The 21,330-nt window shown below is 42.7% G+C and overlaps 1 protein-coding gene across 4 annotated transcripts in view; it reads left to right on the top strand.

The window, feature by feature from the left end:
- Positions 1–14,027, top strand: part of LOC108412142 (speckle type BTB/POZ protein) — a 112,932-nt gene extending 98,905 nt beyond the window's left edge. For 3 of the 4 annotated variants that reach the window (XM_037544824.1, XM_037544826.1, XM_037544825.1), the window contains exons 9-11: positions 5,378–5,500; positions 7,381–7,523; positions 13,405–13,549. In XM_037544824.1, coding sequence (XP_037400721.1) covers positions 5,378–5,500; positions 7,381–7,523; positions 13,405–13,549 — 411 coding nt within the window. Of the gene's footprint in view, positions 1–5,377; positions 5,501–7,380; positions 7,524–13,404 lie in introns of all 4 variants that reach the window. The other variant, XM_037544827.1, reaches the window with a different exon arrangement.
- The last annotated feature ends 7,303 nt before the right edge of the window (positions 14,028–21,330 follow it).

Consider the following 21,330-nt stretch of genomic DNA (forward strand, 5'->3'; position numbering starts at 1 on the left):
ACCTTTCTGCTTTCTGGCTGATGTTTTGGTCACTTTTGAATGTTGGTGGTGCTTTCACACTCGTGGTAGCATGAGATGGACTCTACAACCCACACAAGTGGCTCAGGTAGTGCAGCTCATCCAGGATGGCACATCAATGCGAGCTGTGGCAAGAAGGTTTGCTGTGTCTGTCAGCGTAGTGTCCAGAGGCTGGAGGCACTACCAGGCGACAGTCTAGTACACCAGGAGACGTGGAGGAGGCTGTAGGAGGGCAACAACCCAGCAGCAGGACCGCTACCTCCGCCTTTGTGCAAGGAGGAACAGGATGAGCACTGCGAGAGCCCTCCAAAATGACCTCCAGCAGGCCACAAATGTGCATGTGTCTGCACAAACGGTTAGAAACTGACTCCATGAGGATGGTATGAGGGCCCGACATCCACAGATGGGGGTTGTGCTCACAGCCCAACACCATGCAGGACGCTTGGCATTTGCCAGAGAACACCAGGATTGGCAAATTCGCCACTGGCGCCCTGTGCTCTTCACAGATGAAAGCAGGTTCACACTGAGCACATGTGACGGACGTGACAGAGTCTGGAGACGCCATGGAGAGCGATCTGCTGCCAACATCCTTCAGCATGACCGGTTTGGTAGTGGGTCAGTAATGGTGTGGGGTGGCATTTCTTTGGAGGGCCGCACAGCCCTCCATGTGCTCGCTAGAGGTAGCCTGACTGCCATTAGGTACCGAGATGAGATCCTCAGACCCCTTGTGAGAGCATATGCTGGTGCGGTTGGCCCTGGGTTCCTCCTAATGCAGGACAATGCTAGACCTCATGTGGCTGGAGTGTGTCAGCAGTTCCTGCAAGATGAAGGCATTGAAGCTATGGACTGGCCCGCCCGTTCCCCAGACCTGAATCCAACTGAGCACATCTGGGACATCATGTCTCGCTCTATTCACCAATGGCACATTGCACCACAGACTGTCCAGGAGTTGGCGGATGCTTTAGTCCAGGTCTGGGAGGAGATCCCTCAGGAGACCATCCGCCACCTCATCAGGAGCATGCCCAAGCGTTGTAGGGAGGTCATACAGGCACATGGAGGCCACACACAATACTGAGCCTCATTTTGACTTGTTTTAAGGACATTACATCAAAGTTGGATCAGCCTGTAGTGTGTTTTTCCACTTTAATTTTGTCTCCAAATCCAGGCCTCCATTGGTTAATAAATTTGATTTCCATTGATGATTTTTTTGTGATTTTGTTGTCAGCACATTCAACTTTGTACAGAACAAAGTATTCAATGAGAATTTCATTCATTCAGATCTAGGATGTGTTATTTGAGTGTTCCCTTTATTTTTTTGAGCAGTGTATATAAATGAATGACATGCTTTTGAGCACTTTCTCACACAGTCTGTAATTGCAGAACTACATAGTGCACCTATATGGTAAATGGAGCTGATAAAAGGAACAGTAAATGTAGATAGAAGGATTCTTACTAATGTGGCCGATCAATGTATATTATAAATTAAAATATTTATATTTATTTCATATACAGTGCTAAGCAAATGTCAGAGACCACAATTATTTTATTTACTTTCTAGTCAAAATGACTGTCAATTACAAGCATTAAGTTTTTTCGGTTAGATACAAGAAAATCCATGAGGAAGTGGAAAGCCAAAGGAAAATAAGTGAAAAACCAGGAGTTTTCAAAACTGGAGTTTAACGGATTATAAACAGTAAGTAGAAAATGGGACTCTTAACAACCATGCAGGGTCTGTTACACCAAAACTCTCACCATCAGATAAATTTTCACTCTTGCTTCAGATCTGAAAAAATCAACAGGTGTTTCTATCCATCTGTCCACTGGGAGAAGACGCGATGCTTTGGGTCTCAAATACCGTGTAGCTGTCAGGAACCCCTTACTGAGAACAAGAAATAGAAGCTGCTGATGTTCTGTGTTCTAATACTGAACATGGAGGAATGGAAAAGTATCAGTGCAGATATCTTTGGAAAAACTGAAAGCGTGTCTCCTGAAAAGAATGAAAGCTGTAATAAAGGTAAAGAGTGGAAACACTAAATACTGAAAAATGTGATATTATATTTGGTTCTTTAGGATTCTGTGTGATCTTAAACATATTTTAAGCCTTTTTCCTGGCTCTGAAAAATGAATAACTTGCTTTGAGTGTTTTTTGACTGGAAATTAAAGGAAGGGTGGTCACTGACTCTTGCACCATATTGTATAGAATTTTTTGGGTTGTTACGCTTGAAGGCCACAGAGCCAGCACAAATAGGCAAATAATGAATCATTCAGTGATGAAAGATGAATAAAACAATGGAGAAATGCTATTGCTATTTAAGTGATCATCCTGATCATTGAGAGAGATGTGGGGATGAACTAAAAGGAGAGAGGTGAAGAAAGTGGTCTATAGCAGAGACGGATGGGCTCATAAAGCCATGTTTAAGGACTGGTTTGGGGTATATGTGTAACCATGCACTTAAACTGAATGCCTCTCTTTGTCGTGGGTGTTGATAAATGACTTGATTTATGAATTTGCAAGTAAAGCCATACTTTGACCTTGTCATTGTTTAGTGAGTGAGTGAGTGAGTTTGATTTAGATTTGTGGGTTTCATATACTTGTTTTTTATTCTTGCCTTTTGCTTATCCACAGTTTTTGTAGAGAGAGGTGTGCATGTGTGCGTTAAAATGCGTCAAACAGCTATTTTAGCTGGAGTGACCTGGGTCAGGCTGTTTGGGTTTCTGTGAATACGATAAAGCCGAGTTGTAATTGGTTCACTGGCGGAGCGGGAGAAAGGTGTTAGGTTGCTGTTACGGCAACAGCAACCGATAAAGAGCGCTCGGTATGGTGGCCTGAGGCTAGAGAGAGGGATCGAGAGAGAGAACATGTAGGATTAAAGAGGAATTCCACCAATTTTTTAGAATATCCCTGTAATTGTTAAGATGTAAACGGTGTCATTCAGGGTGGTTTGATGTGATATCTGCTGTTCTAGAGGAACTTCATAGAGAATTCTAGATAATTCCTGATAATTTTTCACAGTGGTGGTGATGGGAACCAGATTCCCAAAGAGCTCAGTGCCTGTAGAAACTCCCTTACAGAAAGTTACTGCACAAAATGGTTATGCGTGTGTTGCCTGGTGTCTGAGATGTTGTTTTATAATTGATTTAAGATCAGCCTTTGGCCCAAAATATATTTTTGAACTATATTACATGAGGCATTCAGGGGCTGGAGGTTAGGAAACCAGCCTTGTGCCTGGAACGTCACTGGTTCGATCCCTAGAGCTGACAGTCATGACTGAAGTACCCTTGAGCAAGGCACATAATAACCCCCAGCTGCACCCCGGGCACCATGGATAGGGCTGCCCTCTGCTCTGGGCAGGTGTGCTCACTGCCCCCTAGTGTGTGTGTGTTCACTAGTGTGTATGTGATGTTTCACTGCACGGATGGGTCAAATGCAGAGGTTAAATTTCCCCGTTGTGGAACAAATAAGGATCACTTAAGTACTTTTGTTAGGCAAAATATTCCCTAATACAGAATTACCTTTATTTTATCATTATCATCACTACATATAAAACTCAGAAGACATGTGTAGGTTCATTGGTTGTTCTGAAAAGTAAATAACAATACTGTAATTGATGACATGACCCTGGTTACTGTCACCATTGTAAAGAAATCTGTCCTTAAATTTCTCTGCAGTTAAGGCTGGGCAGTATAACAATAAATCATTATCACAATGCAAGTACATCAAGCTTTTCAAAACATATGAATGGTGTCGGTACTTGAATGCTACCAACTGCATGTTTTATTGTAAATAGATAAAATTAGCAACGTTTAACTGTACAACATAGTATGTGAAATATTGAGTAAAAATCAATTGTGTTTACGGTTAAATGTAGCACTATTGGTTCCTTTTTCTTTATTCCAAATGATCAGATGTTTGAAAAAATGTAACATGAAAATGATTTGAAATACAATCAACCATATACCATATCATCAACCTCTGAGTGTGACTAAAATTTATCATGAGAACGTTTTGAAGTATAACGATGTTTTGCCATATTGCCCACCCCTATCTACAGTGCACCATTTCGCATCAGACTTTGTTTACATCTCAGTGAGTGAATTATGTCCCAGTATAGTGAAGACTTTTTTTGTAAAAAAAGACATGAATAGTTTAAATACTGTGTGCGTAGATTTGATTGCTGGGACCCTGGTGTTCCATTCTTCATTTAGAAGACCTGTGGTCTACAATGTTGTGTTGGCTGGTGTGTGATGCCATAGTAGGTTGCAAATCCAGGGCTGGGCTGGTCAGAGAGTGTCTGTGTAGTGAGTGTGTGTGTTTGCTGTTTAGAGAGCTGTTTGTCTATAGGCACAGGGTACAACATATTTCTCTAAACCTGAGAGGAGCTGACTTTTCTTGTTAATTCAGATTGTGGTTGAATGTTTTTTCTCACAGATTCACATTCACCCTTCGGTCAGATTGAAATTACATGTTCAGATTTCTCCCACTTTCACTTGTCTGGCATGGTGGTGTCACTTGTGGTTTGGCAGTGACATCCAGTAAAGTCCTTAAGGCTAGTATGGGAACAACACATTATGTAGCGCTCACCCATTAATTTTTTTTTTTTTTTAAGAAATATTCAGCAACTAAATTTTGACAGGTTACATTCAAATTCATACACATTTTGTGAGGATACATGAGTTCAGTCCGAATTTTGTTGGATTAGAGTCAGTTTTAGACAGATATTTGTGGGATTAGATTCAGGTCCAGTCAGAACTTTGTCAGGCTGCATTCAGGTTCAGGATAAAGTTGATTTCAGACAGAATTTCATTTTCTTACGTGTCTTGTAAACTATGGAATAGCATTGCAATAGAATGCAAGCTCAATGGGTGCCAAATCCAGATTAAAACAACAATGTAACAATATAAAACTGCCTGAACTAAGAAACACATTCTTTTACATCTCACTTTAATTCTGAACTAAAGTGAGATGTAAAAGAATGCGTTTCTTAGTTCAGGCAGTTTTATAGTCTGGTTTCCTCATCACATTGCATTAAAGAACTGTCAGTAAGCTCACTTTTAGGTCTTGTATTAGACCCAACGAGTCTGAGTCCTTTGTCACAATTAATACTTACGCTGTCTGAACTGCTGCCACACTGATATTCTTGAAACAAAATAATCATTGCAGTCTTTTGTTTGAGTGTCTGTGTGTGTGTGAAAGAGTACAGGTTTGGATGCTATGAAGTGGTTTTGAAGCTATTGTGTAATACATTTTGATGGTATCAGTGGAAGGCAGTAGAGATGTTTCTAGAAGGCCGAAGTGTCTGTATTGTCCTGTTGAATGTGCTATTAAGATATTAACGCATGTTCATGTCATGCTGCGCAGAATCGAGTGGAGATTAATGATGTGGAGCCAGAAGTGTTCAAGGAGATGATGTGCTTCATCTATACTGGCAAAGCGCCCAACCTGGACAAAATGGCAGACGATTTACTTGCTGCTGCTGATAAGGTGAACAATACACAAACACACACACGTACACTAGGGTCTGACCAATATCTTGATCTATAACATCATCCAATTATGAGGTCTCATGAATTTAACAGGGTGTGTACTTTTGACATGAAATCGCCAATATGTAGTTGCTTGTTTTCACAAAACATTGTGGTGAAAATAAACATCTGAAATGCATCCAAATCAAATGTTTAGCCTGACAAAAAACATGTTAGAATAAAAATCTTTCTATTATGATAATTGATGATTAGTTACAAAAACCAAATCGTAAAAGTCTGTTTTGGCCATGTAATTTTGCCTAATTTGCCTATTTTTAGTATTATTTTTTAATTTTTTATTTTTTTTACATTTTTTTTAGAACTTGTTAATGAACTTCTTAAACTCCTTAGCTCCTTAAAATCTTTATAGTATTGACAACCCACAGTTTTATTAGTATTAGCGATAATATCCCCATTAATGTGCTAATTAGCAACTATTATTGGCTTTTGGGATCCAGACACATGATCTCCTGATGACCAGTCTTAAATGGTTGCGCCACCAGAAAACCCCCAATATGTCACTTTTTTGTCTCCATAAATTATGGCAACTTTTGAATGTGAAAACAAAACACAATCATGGTTAAAAATAACAAATAAATACAAACTTAACCTTCAGCATGAGAAAAACATGTTATAATACGAAAAGGAAACGGATAAGTAGAATAGGAAGTAATTCTGTGAAACCCAAACCACAAAGGATTCTGTGTAGCTGCACCCCCATTCTACAGTATTTACAATTAGTTTGTTATAAAGTTTCTTCTGTTTACCTGAGTTCACATAGAATAGCAACCGAGAACTGACAACCATAGCATTCAGCAAATCACTAATCTGAATAAAAATATAAAATTACATCAGCAGATGTTTTCAGCTGACAAAAGTTTTAGTACATTAAAATCGTTCATCCACAGCATTTTCGTATCAGTCAGGCCGTAACCTGCATCCATCAATAAATGTTCATATTGGCCCCTAACATGCACACCTACATCATATACCCCCCTTTTCATATAAAGGATAAGGAGTATTTTAAGCTGCGCTCATTAAACATCTCTTTCGGACTCTTACTTGTTTTGCTCAAGGTTTTCACTTCATTGTCGCCTCACTCATTTCATCTCCTAATTACACTCTCCCACACCTCTCAGTCTCTTGTGCTTTGTGACAGTCTACAGCCTTATCCTGCTTTATAATGGGAGGCTATTCATAGGACTTCTCATAATGTAGCTTATGTGGCTTTTGTATATTCTTTTATTTGAGAGCGAACAAGTGTGCATGTGTTAGGGCCTGGCTTTATCTCCAAGACCACCCAGTGCCACTCTATCTTCTCCATTGCTGTCGGATGTGCTTATTTCTTAGATGACCTCTGTCTGCATGCACCCCCCCCCCCCCCACCCCATGTGAGCATGATGCACTCTCTTGTTGTGTAACACTCTGAAGCCCCTCACACTTTTTCTGTATCTTGTGGGTGTTTTTGTTTTCTGCTTTGGTGTGTCCAGATGTGCCTACATGTTTTTGATGGCATTTAAAGGACATGCTGAGTCTCGGAGGAAAAAGGATGCTTTTAGTTTGAAGTTTCTCTGAATGTTTCTTGTCCCTCTCTTTGTGTCTTACAAGTTACATTATAGCTATAAACAGTAAACATAGTAAATACAGAGAGAACAATGCGGTAACTTCTTAAAGTGAAGAAAGTAGTGTGGCTGTAATGAAAGCTTGAGATCATGATTTATACATGGTTTGACAATATCTCTCTCTCTCTCTCTCTCTCTCTCTCTCTCTCTCTCTCTCTCTCTCTCTCTCTCTCTCTCTCTCTCTCTCTCTCTCTCTCTCTCTCTCTCTCTGGTGCAGTATGCTCTGGAGCGTCTGAAAGTGATGTGTGAAGATGCACTGTGTACGAGCTTGTCCGTGGAGAATGCAGCGGAGATCCTTATTCTAGCCGACCTGCATAGCGCTGACCAGCTCAAAACACAGGCTGTTGACTTCATCAACTAGTGAGTGACTGAACTTTAACCATTTTAATCTAAATACACCCTCCCTACGCATGCTTCCAAGGAGAGATCAATAAATCCTGGTTAAAAATGTAACTATAAGTGATACTTTTTAAGTGATACTTTTTTATTTTTTTGATCCCACAACCGGGGAAATTCCACCTCCGCATTTAACCCATCCGTGAAGTGAAACACCACATACACACTAGTGAACACACACACTAGGGGGCAGTGAGCACACTTGCCCGGAGCAGTGGGCAGCCCTATCCATGGCGCCCGGGGAGCAGTTGGGGATTAGGTGTCTTGCTCAAGGACACCTCAGTCATGGACTGTCGGCCCTGGGGATCGAACCGGCAACCTTCCGGTCACGGGGCCAGATCCCTAACCTCCAGCCCACGACTGCCCCCTTATTATATCCTTATTATATATCTATATAATATCCTTATTATAAGGATAATTCAAGGGAAGAAGACCCAAAGGGTAAGATGTCCCTCCTTATTTTACAAGATTTTCTTTTTTGTTGGTTATGCTGCACTTAAACGTAAACACACATGAGTAAATTGACATCATTCTAAAGGGAGGCATCTTTTTTAACCATTTTCCACTGCTCAGTGTTAGGAGGTAGGTAATAGGGCTGTAAATATCTGTCCTCACAGTCACAACATACTAATATTTGTCACTGGGCCATTTCACTGTACTTGTTTCTAAAGATGTGCACTTGTTGTCTTCTGTCTAAGACCTCTCAAGTCAAGGAGAAGCAAAATATCACACAAGTTTAACAGAACACAATGTTACTTCTTTACTGACTTTGTTATGCACTCCATGAACTTTCCACCTGTTTAAAGCTATACATCAAAGGCCTGTTCCGTTCAAGTAACACTTACTAGGCCTTTTTTCCTCTTCTTGCCTTTCTCTCTCTAGCCTTCTCGCAATATGTTAACCCTTAAACCTTGTGGGTCGCCTTGAGAGCCCACACTTCCTCACTCTTATAACTACAGAATTTATCATAGGAGATCCTAGACCTTCAAAATGTATCATTAGTTTAACAGTATCACAATATTGCTCTTCGCTTTACTGATGTCATATAAGGCTGCGATATGCACATAATCTCAATAACCAGTCATTAGGTTTGTTACTGTGGCATCCTGACCAGTTGCAGTTCCAGATGGGTGTCTGTCTAAGTGTTTTGATGAAGCAAGCTATTTATGCAGTCTAAAAATGGGTAAATTTTGATATTTATTTATCACACTAACAAAAATGATATTTTGGTCAGTTCTAGTCCAAATGATGCATGCCAGTCTTTAAACCATGCCACACCATTGGTTAATAATGGAATCATAAGTTTAAATAAAATTAGGCTAGTTTTGTGCACCTGCCCAGTGCTCGACAGGCTTTATTGAGAAGTATAATTTTGAGTTCAGTTTGTGTGGTACTGTATTGCTCTGTGCCCCCCCCCCCCCCCCCCCCCCCCCTCTCTCTCTGTCTTTTTTTTTTCTCTGTCTTTTTCTCTTGTTTTACCACTCTTGCTTGCCCACTCCCTGCTCAACAACCACAACAATAACAACACAAGCCACACTGAGAAATCAATAAACCACAATGGCAGAAAATACACACAGGCTCACTCACACATGATCACACACACCACGTGTTCCACCTTAAGTTCTGTCAGCTTAGAAACGCACACTTTTAGACAAAAAGCAAGCACATGTATCCACCCAACACAAGCCACTTTTCCTTTTTGCCACCAAACTGGCCCCATCTTCTAAAACGATTGGCATTCACCTTTATATTCGCATTCACTGTTTCTCCTTTTGTTTGTTTACGAGCGGCTCCCTCTCTCTGGAGCAGTGTGGGGCTCCATGCAGAGTAATAGTGGAGCTATTGATCTGCTGAGGGACTGCTGGAGGGTTAGACTGGAGCATGCTGAGCTGAGCCATACTGCTTACAGCCTTCTACAGGATCCTGCCCAGATGTAGCACAAAGCATGGCAATAAGCAGACAAAACAACAACTACGAGATAGCCACAACTTTGCCAGCATGTATTGGTAAACATGGCACAGTTATAAACTGAACCGTTTGCACTGTTTTTGCTATCATAGCATACCTTACCATGGCATGCCTTTCAGATGTTTAGATGTTTTTCAGATGTTAAAATAAAAAACAAGGGAGTATGTTTTAACTGGTCAGTGCAGTGACCATGCATTGACCTTTAGTATCTTTGGCATAGCACTAGCTGTTTCTCAGATGAGAAAGCAGGGGCTAGCAGCCTGCCAGCCCTGATTTCATACTCCAATTAATGTCAAGAGTTCGGGGGCAGCAGTGTGGTGAGGTGAGCTGGAGGACACACACACTCGCTCAGACAGAGGGTAAATGTCATTAAAGGCCATTGGTTGGTGTATGTGAAGTGCAGTGTAGACCCCTCAGGCTGGCAGGCAGAGGAAGTGATAAGAACATTGGAAGATTAGATTAGATTTAGGTTTAAAGTCGCTTCCATATTAGCAATATTTGTTATTTCATATACAGTAACAAACTTATACAGGGTACATTTCGGTATTATAAAATTAGCAAAATGTATTTTTAGGTGTTTCATTTAACATGTAATGAATAACCTGCACATAATGCCTGCACATAATCTCTCTTTGAGAGAGTGGATGGACAGAACACCAAAAATGGTTTTCCATCCATCCATCCATCCATCCATCCATCCATCCATCCATCCATCCATCCATCCATCCATCCATCCATCCATCCATCCATCATCTTCCGCTTCTCCGGGGTTCGGCTCGCGGGGGCAGCATCCTAAGCAATGAGGCCCAGACCTCCCTTTCCCCAGCCACTTCCACTAGCTCTCCGGGGGGATTCTGAGGCGCTCCCAGGCCAGCTGGACAATATAGTCATGCCAGTGTGTCCTGGGGCTTCCCCGGGGTCTCCTCCCAGATGGACTTGCCTGTGACACCTCACAGGGAGGCGTCCAGGAGGCATCCTAACCAGATGCCCGAACCACCTCAACTGGCTCCTCTCGACATAAAGAAGCAGCGGCTCTACTCTACTCTAACCAGGTCCCTCCTGGTTGACCGAACTTCTCACCCTATCTCTAAGGGAGAGTCCAGACACCCTACGGAGGAAACTCATTTCGGCTGCTTGTATTCGCGATCTTATTCTTTCAGTCATTACCCAAAGCTCATGACCATAGGTGAGGGTGGGGACGTAGATCGACAAGTAAATCGAGAGCTTTGCCTTGTGGCTCAGCTCTTTCTTTACCACAACAGACCGGTAAAGAGCTCGCATCACTGCTGACCCAGCACCAATCCGCCTGTCAATCTCCCTCTTCCTTGTACCATCACTCGTGAACAAGACCCCGAGATACGTAAACTCCACTTGAGGCAAGAGCTTATCCCTGACCCAGAGAGGGCTCTCCACCCTTTTCCGCCTGAGAACCATGGTCTCGGATTTAGAGGTACTGATTCTCATCCCGGCCGCTTCACACTCTGCTGCAAACCGATCCAGCGAAAGCTGAAATTCACGGCCTGATGTCCCCAATAGGACAACATCATCTGCAAACAGCAGTGATGTGACCTTGAGGTCACCAAACCGGACACCCTCCGTCCCCTGACTGCGCCTAGAAATTCTATCCATAAAAATTATGAATTGAATCAGTGACGAAGGGCAGCCCTGACTGAGTCCAACTCTTACTGGGAACGAGTCTGACTTACTGCTGGCCATGCGAACCAAGCTCCTGCTTTGTTTGTACAGGGCCTGAGTGGCTTGTAGCAATGAGCCATGTACCCCGTACTCCCGAAGCACCTCCCACAGAATATCCACCCCTGGAGCCTTGCCACCAAGGAACTTTTTAACTACCTTAATGACTTCGACCTCAATAATGGACGAGCCTATTCCTGTGTCTCCAAACTCTGCCTCCTCACTGGAGAACATGTCGGTGGGATTGTGAAGGTCCTCAAAGTATTCCTTCCACCGTCCAATGATGTCTTCAGTCGAAGTCAGCAGCACACCATCTCCACTATATACAGTGCTGGTGGCGCACTGCTTTCCCCTTCTGAGTCGCCTGACGGTTTGCCAGAATCTTTTTGGAGCCGACTTGGTCACTTTCCAAGTCCTCACCAAACTCCTCCCACACCCGGGTTTTTGCCTTGGCGACGACTGAAGCCGCAGATCGCTTGGCCTGTCGATACCTGTCAGCTACCTCTGATGTCCCACAGGTCAACCATGCCCGATAGGACTCCTCCTTCAGCTTGATGGCGTCTCTCACCTGGGGTGTCCACCACCGGGTTCGAGGATTACCGCCCCAACAGGCACCAACTACCTTGCGGCCACAGCTACAGTCAGCCACTTCAACAATGGAGGAGCGGAACATGGCCCATTCTGAGTCAATGTCCCTCACCTCCCCCGATATCTGGTCAAAGTTCTGACAGAGGTGTGAGTTGAAGATCAATCTGACAGGTTCTTCTGCCAGACATTCCCAGCAAACCTTCACTATAGGTTTTGGTTTGCCTGGTCTGACCGGCATCTTCCCCCACCACCTGATCCAACTCACCACCAGGTGGTGATCAGTTGACAGCTCAGCTCCTCTCTTTACCCGATTGTCCAAAACACATGGCCGCAAGTCCGATGACACGACTACAAAGTCAATCATTCAGCTGCGGCCTAGGGTGTCCTGGTGCCATGTGCTCTTATGGACATACTTGTGTTCAAACATGGTGTTTGTGATGGACAAACTGTGGTTTGCACAGAAGTCCAAAAACTGAACACCACTCGGGTTCAGATCAGAGAGGCCATTCCTCCCAATCACACCCCTCCAGGTCACACTGTCATTGCCCATGGGAGCGTTGAAGTCCCCCAGTAGGACAATAGAGTCTCCAGGAGGAGCACTTTCAAGCATCCTTCCCAAGGACTCTAAGAAGGCTGTGTACTCTGAACTGGTGTTCGGTGCATAAGCACAGACAGCAGTCAGGACCCATTCCCCAACCCGAAGGCGTAGGGAAGCTACCCTCTCGTCCACCGGAGAAAACCCCAACATACAGGCGCCGAGTCGAGGCGCTATGAGAAAGCCCACACCTGCCCGCCGCCTCTCACCATGGGCAACTCAGGAAAAGAATAAAGTCCAGCCCCTCTCAAGGAGATTGGATCCAGAGCCCAAGCTGTGTGTTGAGGTGAGACCCACCATATCTAGCCAGTATCTCTCAACCTCGCGCACCAACTCAGGTTCCGTGAGGTAACATTCCAAGTTCCAAAAGCCAGTTTCAGCAACCGAGGATCAGAACGCCAAGGCCCACGCCTTTGGACACTGCCCGATCCACAAAGCACCGAACCCCTACTACTGCCCTTCCCATTGCTGGTGGGTCAATGGGAGGGGGGACTCATGTAACCCCTTCGGGCTGGGCCCTGCCGGGCACCATGAGCAAGTGCCCGGCCACCAGACGCTTGCTGGCGAGCCCCTCCCCCAGGCCTGGCTCCAGGGTGGGGCCCCGGTAACCCTGTTCCAGGCAGGGTACACAAGTCCTGCTTTTTATTTATTTTCATAGGGGGAATTTTGGATCACACTTTGTCTGACCTGTCACCTAGGACCAGTTTGCCATGGGAGACCCTACCAGGAGCTTTTGCTCCAGACAACATAGCTCATAGGATCATTCAAGCATGCAAACCCCTCCACCATGATAAAGTGGTGATCCATGGAGAGGAATGGTTTTCTGTACTTCTAAATTTTTAACTGGTACTACTTTATTGGTTTATTGGTCATTGAACACAATTGTAATGTAACATTGTAGTATAATTGAAATCTCTCTCTCTCTCTCTCTCTCTCTCTCTCTCTCTCTCTCTCTCTCTCTCTCTCTCTCTCTCTCTCTCTCTCTCTCTCTGTGACTCTCAGCCATGCATCAGATGTGATGGAGACATCAGGATGGAAGTCTATGGTGGCGTCTCACCCTCATCTGGTGGCCGAGGCATATCGCTCGCTCGCGTCTGCTCAGTGCCCCTTCCTGGGCCCACCTCGCAAACGTCTCAAACAGTCATAGTGCCCACCTCCCCTTAGCCTTCCTTTCTAACCAACCCCCACAGGACTGCCCACTTGGAGGTGACATTCTTAAATTTAACCTTAACCTCTAAATATACCCCAAAGTAGGGAATCTAGCCAACCCTTAACTCCGAAGTAAGTGTCCTGTAGTGTCCCTCTTCGTCCATATACCAGCCAACCCTCTCATTAACAACCCAAATCCCCAAAGACCCCAAAAGAGGGCCAGGAGGAACTTTTGGCTCTTACCCCCAGCAAAGAGCTTGTCCACGGTGGCAATGTGAAAGCTGTAGCTGGGTGGGGGTTGTCCTCTCCTCAGTACCTTGCCCTACTTGCCCAGCTAAGCCAGGATAAGATAGATTTCTGCAAAGTTCCTGGTGACAGTGGTCAGGGGGATTGGATGACAGGGACATGGACAGACAAATGAGCAAGAAAAGAAATGGATTGATGCTGTTTGATGCAACTGTTTATATATATATATTATATATATATATATATATATATATATATATATATATATATATATATATATATATATATATATATATATATATATATATATAATACGCGCGCACAGACACACAGAGATACAGGACACGTGCTGTGTTGATGGTCTTCTCTATCTATGGACTCCGACCTTTTACCCACTGTCCACCTGCGATGGACTGTCCTTCACTGTGTGTGTCTTTTGTATACCTTTCTCGTGGCAGATGAATGGATTTCTGTCAGTTCCAGGTGAAAGGACTTGAGCAAAAAACAATAATTATTGGTGGAGGACTGCAGAGCTTTTAAATAGCAAGCTTGTCTCCTTATGATGACCATCAGCATTTTCTTGAGATGATCCAGTAGGTCCTGTCTCTTTTTGATAACGTTTTTTCCCCCTCTTGACTTCGCACAAGTCCAGGATGACCCTGGAGAAAATGACTCTTCTACAGGACTCTTTGCGCTAGTCTATGACCTGTGACCGTCTGATTGAACAATACCAGAACATAGAAGCAAACTGACTCCCTGTTTGTCTTTCAGAGAACACATCATAGGATGGATTGACAGAAAAGGGTTGAAAACAGGGGAGTGTGTAAATATAAGGGTTTATTTCTTTTAATGTTTATTTGAGAATTTCTCCTCCTTGTAGCACTTGTGTATTTAAACCCAGGCTTTCTGTATGAAAACAAAAACTCCAAAAAAAAAAAAGATTCTACAAATAAACCTGGCTGTGCTCATGTTATTTGTTCCTGGACTGTTGCAGTGCAGTATTTACCCAGATTTTCTGCCCTTTCTGTTTTGTCTCTTTATATTTGGTCTTGGTTGTTGGTTGAAAGAGTTTTGAAGCGTTTTCTGGAATAAAAGAAATCAGCTTTGTGAACATAAAAGTCTAGCTGACAGTTAGTGTACAGAAGGCTTTCTGTCCGTGGATAAAGGTAAAGCAGTTATTTCTATCTATTTCAGAAACAAACAAAAGAAAAAAAGACAAAAAACGATGAATCACAGTAAAAATGCAAGCCGTCCCCTTAAAGTGGGGAACATAAATGACCTCTCTCCTCTTTCACGGAGCGACAGTGAAATAACGACGCACTTGTTCGGATCTTGGGAAACATCACTTCTTGTTAGTCGGTTTTTGACAAGCACGAGCGAATGCATGGAGAGCTTTTTTAATGTTGAGCTGTGAGCTTCCTTCCTTGCTTGTTTCTTGTTAGGAAACAGTTTCAAGGCTATGAGAAACACTACTGAACCATACAATGGTATTTATGCTTGTCTGCACACATGGCCAGTGTCTCACTCGAGTTAGTTACCAAGTCATCGATCAGGTTGAATCTTGCTGGTTTGGTTAGCATTTGATTTAATAGATGCGCATAATGCATACCAAATATTTGTCATACCAAGTTCAGTGAAAGGAATAGTTTATTATTGCGTTGTTGAACAAGCTTTAAAGAACGTTGGCAACAGTTGCATTCAAGTTAGAGTTTAGGTTTGCATTAAGATTTACTACATGATGAGTTTCCAATTTCCAAATTTTACACACATCTAGCTTAATTACACAAAAAAACTACACCTGATGTCCATTTTTTGTAGATACCGTATCAGAAACCACATAAGCAAGTCTGTTTGAGATTACTGAACAACTCGGCCTTAGGCAAGCCTGAGATGATGTAGGCGTGGTTTGCACCGTGAGAACTAATGGGGTTAAGGGAGGCAAATTTTGACCAATAATGGGTGGTTGATTAGTCTAACCAGCAGAAGGATGCAAATCTTTAAATTATCTATATAAAATCCTGAAGTTTGAATGGCTGATCTCCACTCAAAACCATTATAAAATATACACTTATTAGTGATTATTGCAAAAGTGCTCGTTTGGACTGTGGAACAGAGTACTGATAGGTGGGGTCAAACGTGTCTGCGAAGTAAATAGCTCGAAACCAATTTTAACGCAAGAAACATATATACATGATTGCGTGACCAAAACCTATAAATTTGATTAAATTATTGGAATATACAGTAATCAGTTACTAAAAGCTCTTTGTTCTAAAGCTCTTAAGTTATATTTACCACTCATTACTAGCCCAACTTAAAACGAAAATAAGTGCCATGATTCTAGCTTTGACTTGGTGTAGCTCAGTAGTTCCTGAAAGCCATCACCATACACAAAGCAAGCAAGCAAGCAACATTTTTTTAAATAGCGCTATTTACAAAAGGTGTTGTCACAAAGCAGCTTTACAGGACAATCAGTCTTACAGAGAGAAAAGAAAAGAAAATCCGGGTCCAAGCCCACATGAGCAAGCCAGTGGCGACGGTGGGAAGGAAAAACTCCCTAAAAGAGGAAGAAACCTTGAGAGGAACCAAGACTCAGAAGGGGAACCTCCTACGGTCGACTCCGGATAGCAAACATTATTAGTATGAAGTATTATAGTACAAAGTGGGAAATTGTAAAGGAAGAAGCTCAGTGGTGGTCAAGCCGGTCCAGAAGGCTGGTGAGCAGCAGCACCAATCAAGGCAGAAAAGGCAACGGCATCAGACGCACAGGATGGGCAGCTGATCAGCTCGGCAGAGAAAGGAAAGAAAAACAGAGTCAGTTCTGTAAAGAGTGGCTGACCACAGATTACAATATAGCAATATAGCAGAGCAGCAGAGACTTCAGCAGGTCTAGATCTGACAGGGAAGACTAATCACCAAAGGCTTGACTGTACAAGTTTTTTAGCCTAAACTTGAAGACTGAGGCTGTGTCTGAGTCCCGAACAATAACAGGAAGATTATTCCAGAGCTGGGGGGCTTTGTATGAGAAAGCTCTCCCCCCTGATGTAGCTTTATTAATTCTAGGTACCAGTAGTAAGCCAGCAGCTTGTGATCTAAGTAGGCGTGATGGTTTATAGTAGGAGAGAAGCTCACTCAGGTACTGAGGGGCAAGTCCGTTTAGAGCTTTATAGGTCAATAATAGAATTTTATAATCAATGCGAAATTCAACTGGTAACCAGTGCAGGGCTGATAAAACTCGGCTAATATGGTCAAACTTTCTGGTTCTTTTGAGGACTCTGGCTGCAGCGTTCTGGAGGAGCTGAAGCTTGTTGAGGCTTTTGCTGGGACAGCAAGCATTACAATAATCTAGCCTTACCAATGCCCTTTTTAATTTTGTGTGATTTCTTCACACTGCCCATCCCACTTTCTCTCACAGAACAGGTGTGAAATAGTTGTCTGTGCAACCTAATATAGTTGTTACATAATATGAAAAGTGGTCCGGTCACCGCTGTTTTTAGCTGCACACTTGATTTTTTTAGTAGGTCTGTTGCCTATTTCCCCATCATGAGTAGCCAGAAACGTTACAAAGGAGGTTGGAAAGGAACAGGAAAGCCCTGTAATATTTGACCTGCCCTTCAATAAAATGAGCCAATTGGGTTGCCAGTTAAGCTGCACGTGGGAAAAGCTCCCCTCAGTTTTGTAGATCTGCACATGCGCAGGAGCTGGAAGAGACCCCCAAAAATATATATTTTTTATGGGTTATTTGAACCAATTTTTTGTGAGATTTTATCAGTAATCTGGAATGTTTTTGAAACAGTTTCAGGTTTTTAGGGTTCACCCTATTCAGAAATACCGGAGTGTATAACTATAACTAGCCGGCGGCATTATTAAGATGGATGTCAGTGGACAGGCTTTTTTTTTATAAGAACTCAAAAATGTTCCTTCGCTTTAATGTTATTTCTGCCTATTCAAACAGGAACTGTTGTTTATTGGAAGTTAATTAAAATTAAATGTTTTTAATCAACATCATTGGTCAAACAGTTGTTTTATTTGTTGGATAATGGTTAATCAGTTAACCCCTTAAAAGGCCAGTGCCTATAAGTGGGCCTAAAGTTAGATTACACACTTTTCTAACCTAAGAATAGCTCATCCAGTTTGCATTGACGTAATTGTAGTAAATAATAAGCCTGCGAGTTTAATCGTTCAGATACCTTGTGGGGTATAAGATTCCATTCCATTGTTAGCTATTTTAGCCTCAGCTCAAGTGCAAAACTAATGCAGGATATTTCAGACACCAAAGATGTCTTGATGAACTACATTTGTGGTGAAGGGAAAGTTGTGTACTTTCTTGAACTGCTATTTAAAAATACATCCGTTGGGTTTTTCCAAAGATTTATTTATTTATTTATTTATTTTTTTAAAGTCCAGTACACCAACTGTAACACAATTTTAAGACCCCTTTTCTTCTGACAAAGGTAAGTTTAGTGTTGAGTTGAATTTCATGTCCAGTAATGGGTTCTGCTTTGAAAATCTGGCTTAACATTTGCCGGGAAAACCAGCCTGTAAATGAGGGAGATGCTTCACTATCTCTGCCCAGGGAGAAAGCTCGAAAATGCAAGGCAAAGTCTTACTGACTAATAAGAGGAGCCACTAATACCAGCTTTTGTACAGAACTCACAGTAAAATGAGAAGATGTTTGGCATCTGGTTAATAAGGAATGTGTACATGCGCACATGAGAGTGAGCAAGTGTGTTGGCTTACAGTCTTCTTCTTTTGTTACTCTTGAAATGCATCCTAGGTTTTGTAATTGAGTTCCAGCTTTTTCAGTACAAACCTTACTTTAAATTCTCTAATAGCAGTTTTGCTCTGTTTAACAGGACTGAAAGGAAACACACTGAAAAACATTAGCCACACATTAATCTTCTGTAGGCCTGATTATTTAGTCAGCCCATCAGGTTTATTAGGAGTGTAGGAGAGACCAGTAACAGTCCACCATGAGCTTAAATATACTGGCAGTCAAACAGAACTGCTTGCATGCACGTGTATCATACATTGATGTGAAGGAGCTGCTTTGGATGTGTTTATCTGTTTACTTAAAGGAGAACAATCACAGCAGATGACAGACGTTCCAACAAGACAATGCAAAATACAGTTCATTAAGCCAAATTCAGGCATAGTTTAAAATCTTATGCTCTCTCTCTCTCTTTATCTATCTCTCTCTCTCTCTCTCTCTCTCTCTCTCTCTCTCTCTCTCTCTCTTTATCTACCTCTCTCTCTCTCTCTTTATCTACCTCTCTCTCTCTCTCTTTATCTATCTCTCTCTCTCTCTCTCTCTCTCTCTCTCTCTCTCTCTTTATCTACCTCTCTCTCTCTCTTTATCTACCTCTCTCTCTCTCTCTCTCTCTCTCTCTCTCTATCTACCTCTCTCTCTACCTCTCTCTCTCTCTCTCTCTCTCTCTCTCTTTATCTACCTCTCTCTCTCTCTCTCTCTCTCTCTCTCTCTCTCTCTTTATCTACCTCTCTCTCTCTCTCTCTCTTTATCTATCTCTCTCTCTCTCTCTCTCTCTTTATCTACCTCTCTCTCTCTCTTTATCTACCTCTCTCTCTCTCTTTATCTACCTCTCTCTCTCTCTCTTTATCTACCTCTCTCTCTCTCTCTCTCTATCTACCTCTCTCTCTACCTCTCTCTCTCTCTCTCTTTATCTACCTCTCTCTCTCTCTCTCTCTCTCTCTCTCTCTCTACCTCTCTCTCTCTCTCTCTCTCTCTCTCTACCTCTCTCTCTCTTTATCTCTCTCTCTCTCTCTCTCTCTCTCTCTCTCTCTCTCTCTCTCTCTCTCGTTTCTCCTTTTTACTACTTCACTTCTTTTCCCCTCCCTCCTTCATTCTTTCTGTCCCACTCTTTCGATTTTTCTCTTTCCCCTGCTTTCTCAATCCTTCTCTTTCCCTTTTCCTTCTTTCATTAACCCCTTCTCTCTCTTTCCTTTGATCTCAATTAAAGTTCTCTCCACTTCTTTCTCTCGCATCTCCTTTCCTGCTTTTGTTTTTCCTTTCATTCTTTCATTCTTTTCCTATCCCTTTCTTATTTCTTCTCATTCCTTCTCTTCCCCTCATGTCTTTCCCTTTTTTGCACTCTTTGCATCCTTCTTTCCCATTTCTTTTCCTGTTTTCTTGCTCCACCTCTTTCTTTTCCTTTTCCCCTCCGTTTCTCGCTTCTTTTCATTCCTTCTCTTTACCTTCGTTTCTTGCACTTTTTTCCATCCTTCTCCATCTTTTTTTCTTCTTTTCTCTTTCCCTCTCTCACCTCCCCCCTTTTTTCTTTTCCTGTTTCACTCTCTAAATCTCTCCCTCTTTTTTCTCTTTCTTTCCTTTTTCCTTTTTTCACTTTTTTGGTCACTCTCATCCTTTTTCTTTCTTTTTCTCTCCTTGTCTCATTCTCTCTCTCACACTTTCCCCTTCTCTCTCTCTCCCTTTTTTTCACTCTAAATCTCCCTCTCTCTCTCACTCTCACTCTTTCTCCTCTTTCCTCCATCATTCTTTGTCTTTTTATAGAGATACTGCAGGTCAAAGCTGTAAACAGCCCGAGAGCCTCTGTGTCCCGGTCATTCCCAGAGAGGGAGAGAGGGAGTGGTAGAAGTGTACTGGTGGTGCAGATGGAATGAAGAGGAGGAAAGAGAAATTAAGGGAGGGAAAAAGTGATGCTGGTGTAGAAAGGGCGCAGCACAATCGCCTCTGACAGTTTTTAACAGCACTATAAATACACACTCTTATACTACGTACACACACACACTCCTGTGCTGGCATGTTCGTCAGTGATATAGTCTTGACACACACATATACACACACACACACACACACGGACACAGTGTTCCTGTGATGAATGGCGGATGCTGAGGCCTTGAGAGAAAAAAGATGGATGGATATTGAGGTGAAAAAGGGGAGGGATAGACTGATAGAAAGTGACACAAAGACCAAGCGAGAGAGGCGGACAGGACAGCTGGGGAAAGAGAGAGGGACAGAGATGTATGGAGAGAGACGGGGGGCTCTGTATGCGGGTGTGTTTGCTGGGAGTATGTTGTGGTGCATCAGCCGCTGCCGATGCTTAATAAATATCAATGAGCTGCAGTCATTATTGGATCAATTTAGGCTTCTTGGGCCCTGCTAATGCACTTGTCAGCCTTCAATACAAGGCTATTGTTTTCACCAAGAAGTGAGAAAATGACTCAACCTTCCTGAACCCTCTGCTTTAATGAGGCGCAAGGATGCTTTCTGTTCCATAGCAACTGCTAACATTTTCGCTTTGGCCAGGAAAAAAAAAAGGTTCCTGGCACATTATGTAAATTGTACTGTGCTGTAAAGCGATTATCACCCCTGATTTAGCAACACTGCACTTGTGGCAGGTTTGATTGTCAAAGCTAACGTCAGAATCCGAGCTGCATAAGCATAACACACATAGGAGAATTACTAACAGCAGCCCTGCTGCTTGGTTTGCAGCGCTGGGATCCAATTTACACACAAAAGAGGTGATATGCTCTTAAAGGAAAAGTTTGGTGAAAAAT

The sequence above is a fragment of the Pygocentrus nattereri genome, chromosome 14 (genome assembly GCF_015220715.1).
Source record: "Pygocentrus nattereri isolate fPygNat1 chromosome 14, fPygNat1.pri, whole genome shotgun sequence".
Classification (NCBI taxonomy): Eukaryota; Metazoa; Chordata; class Actinopteri; order Characiformes; family Serrasalmidae; genus Pygocentrus; species Pygocentrus nattereri.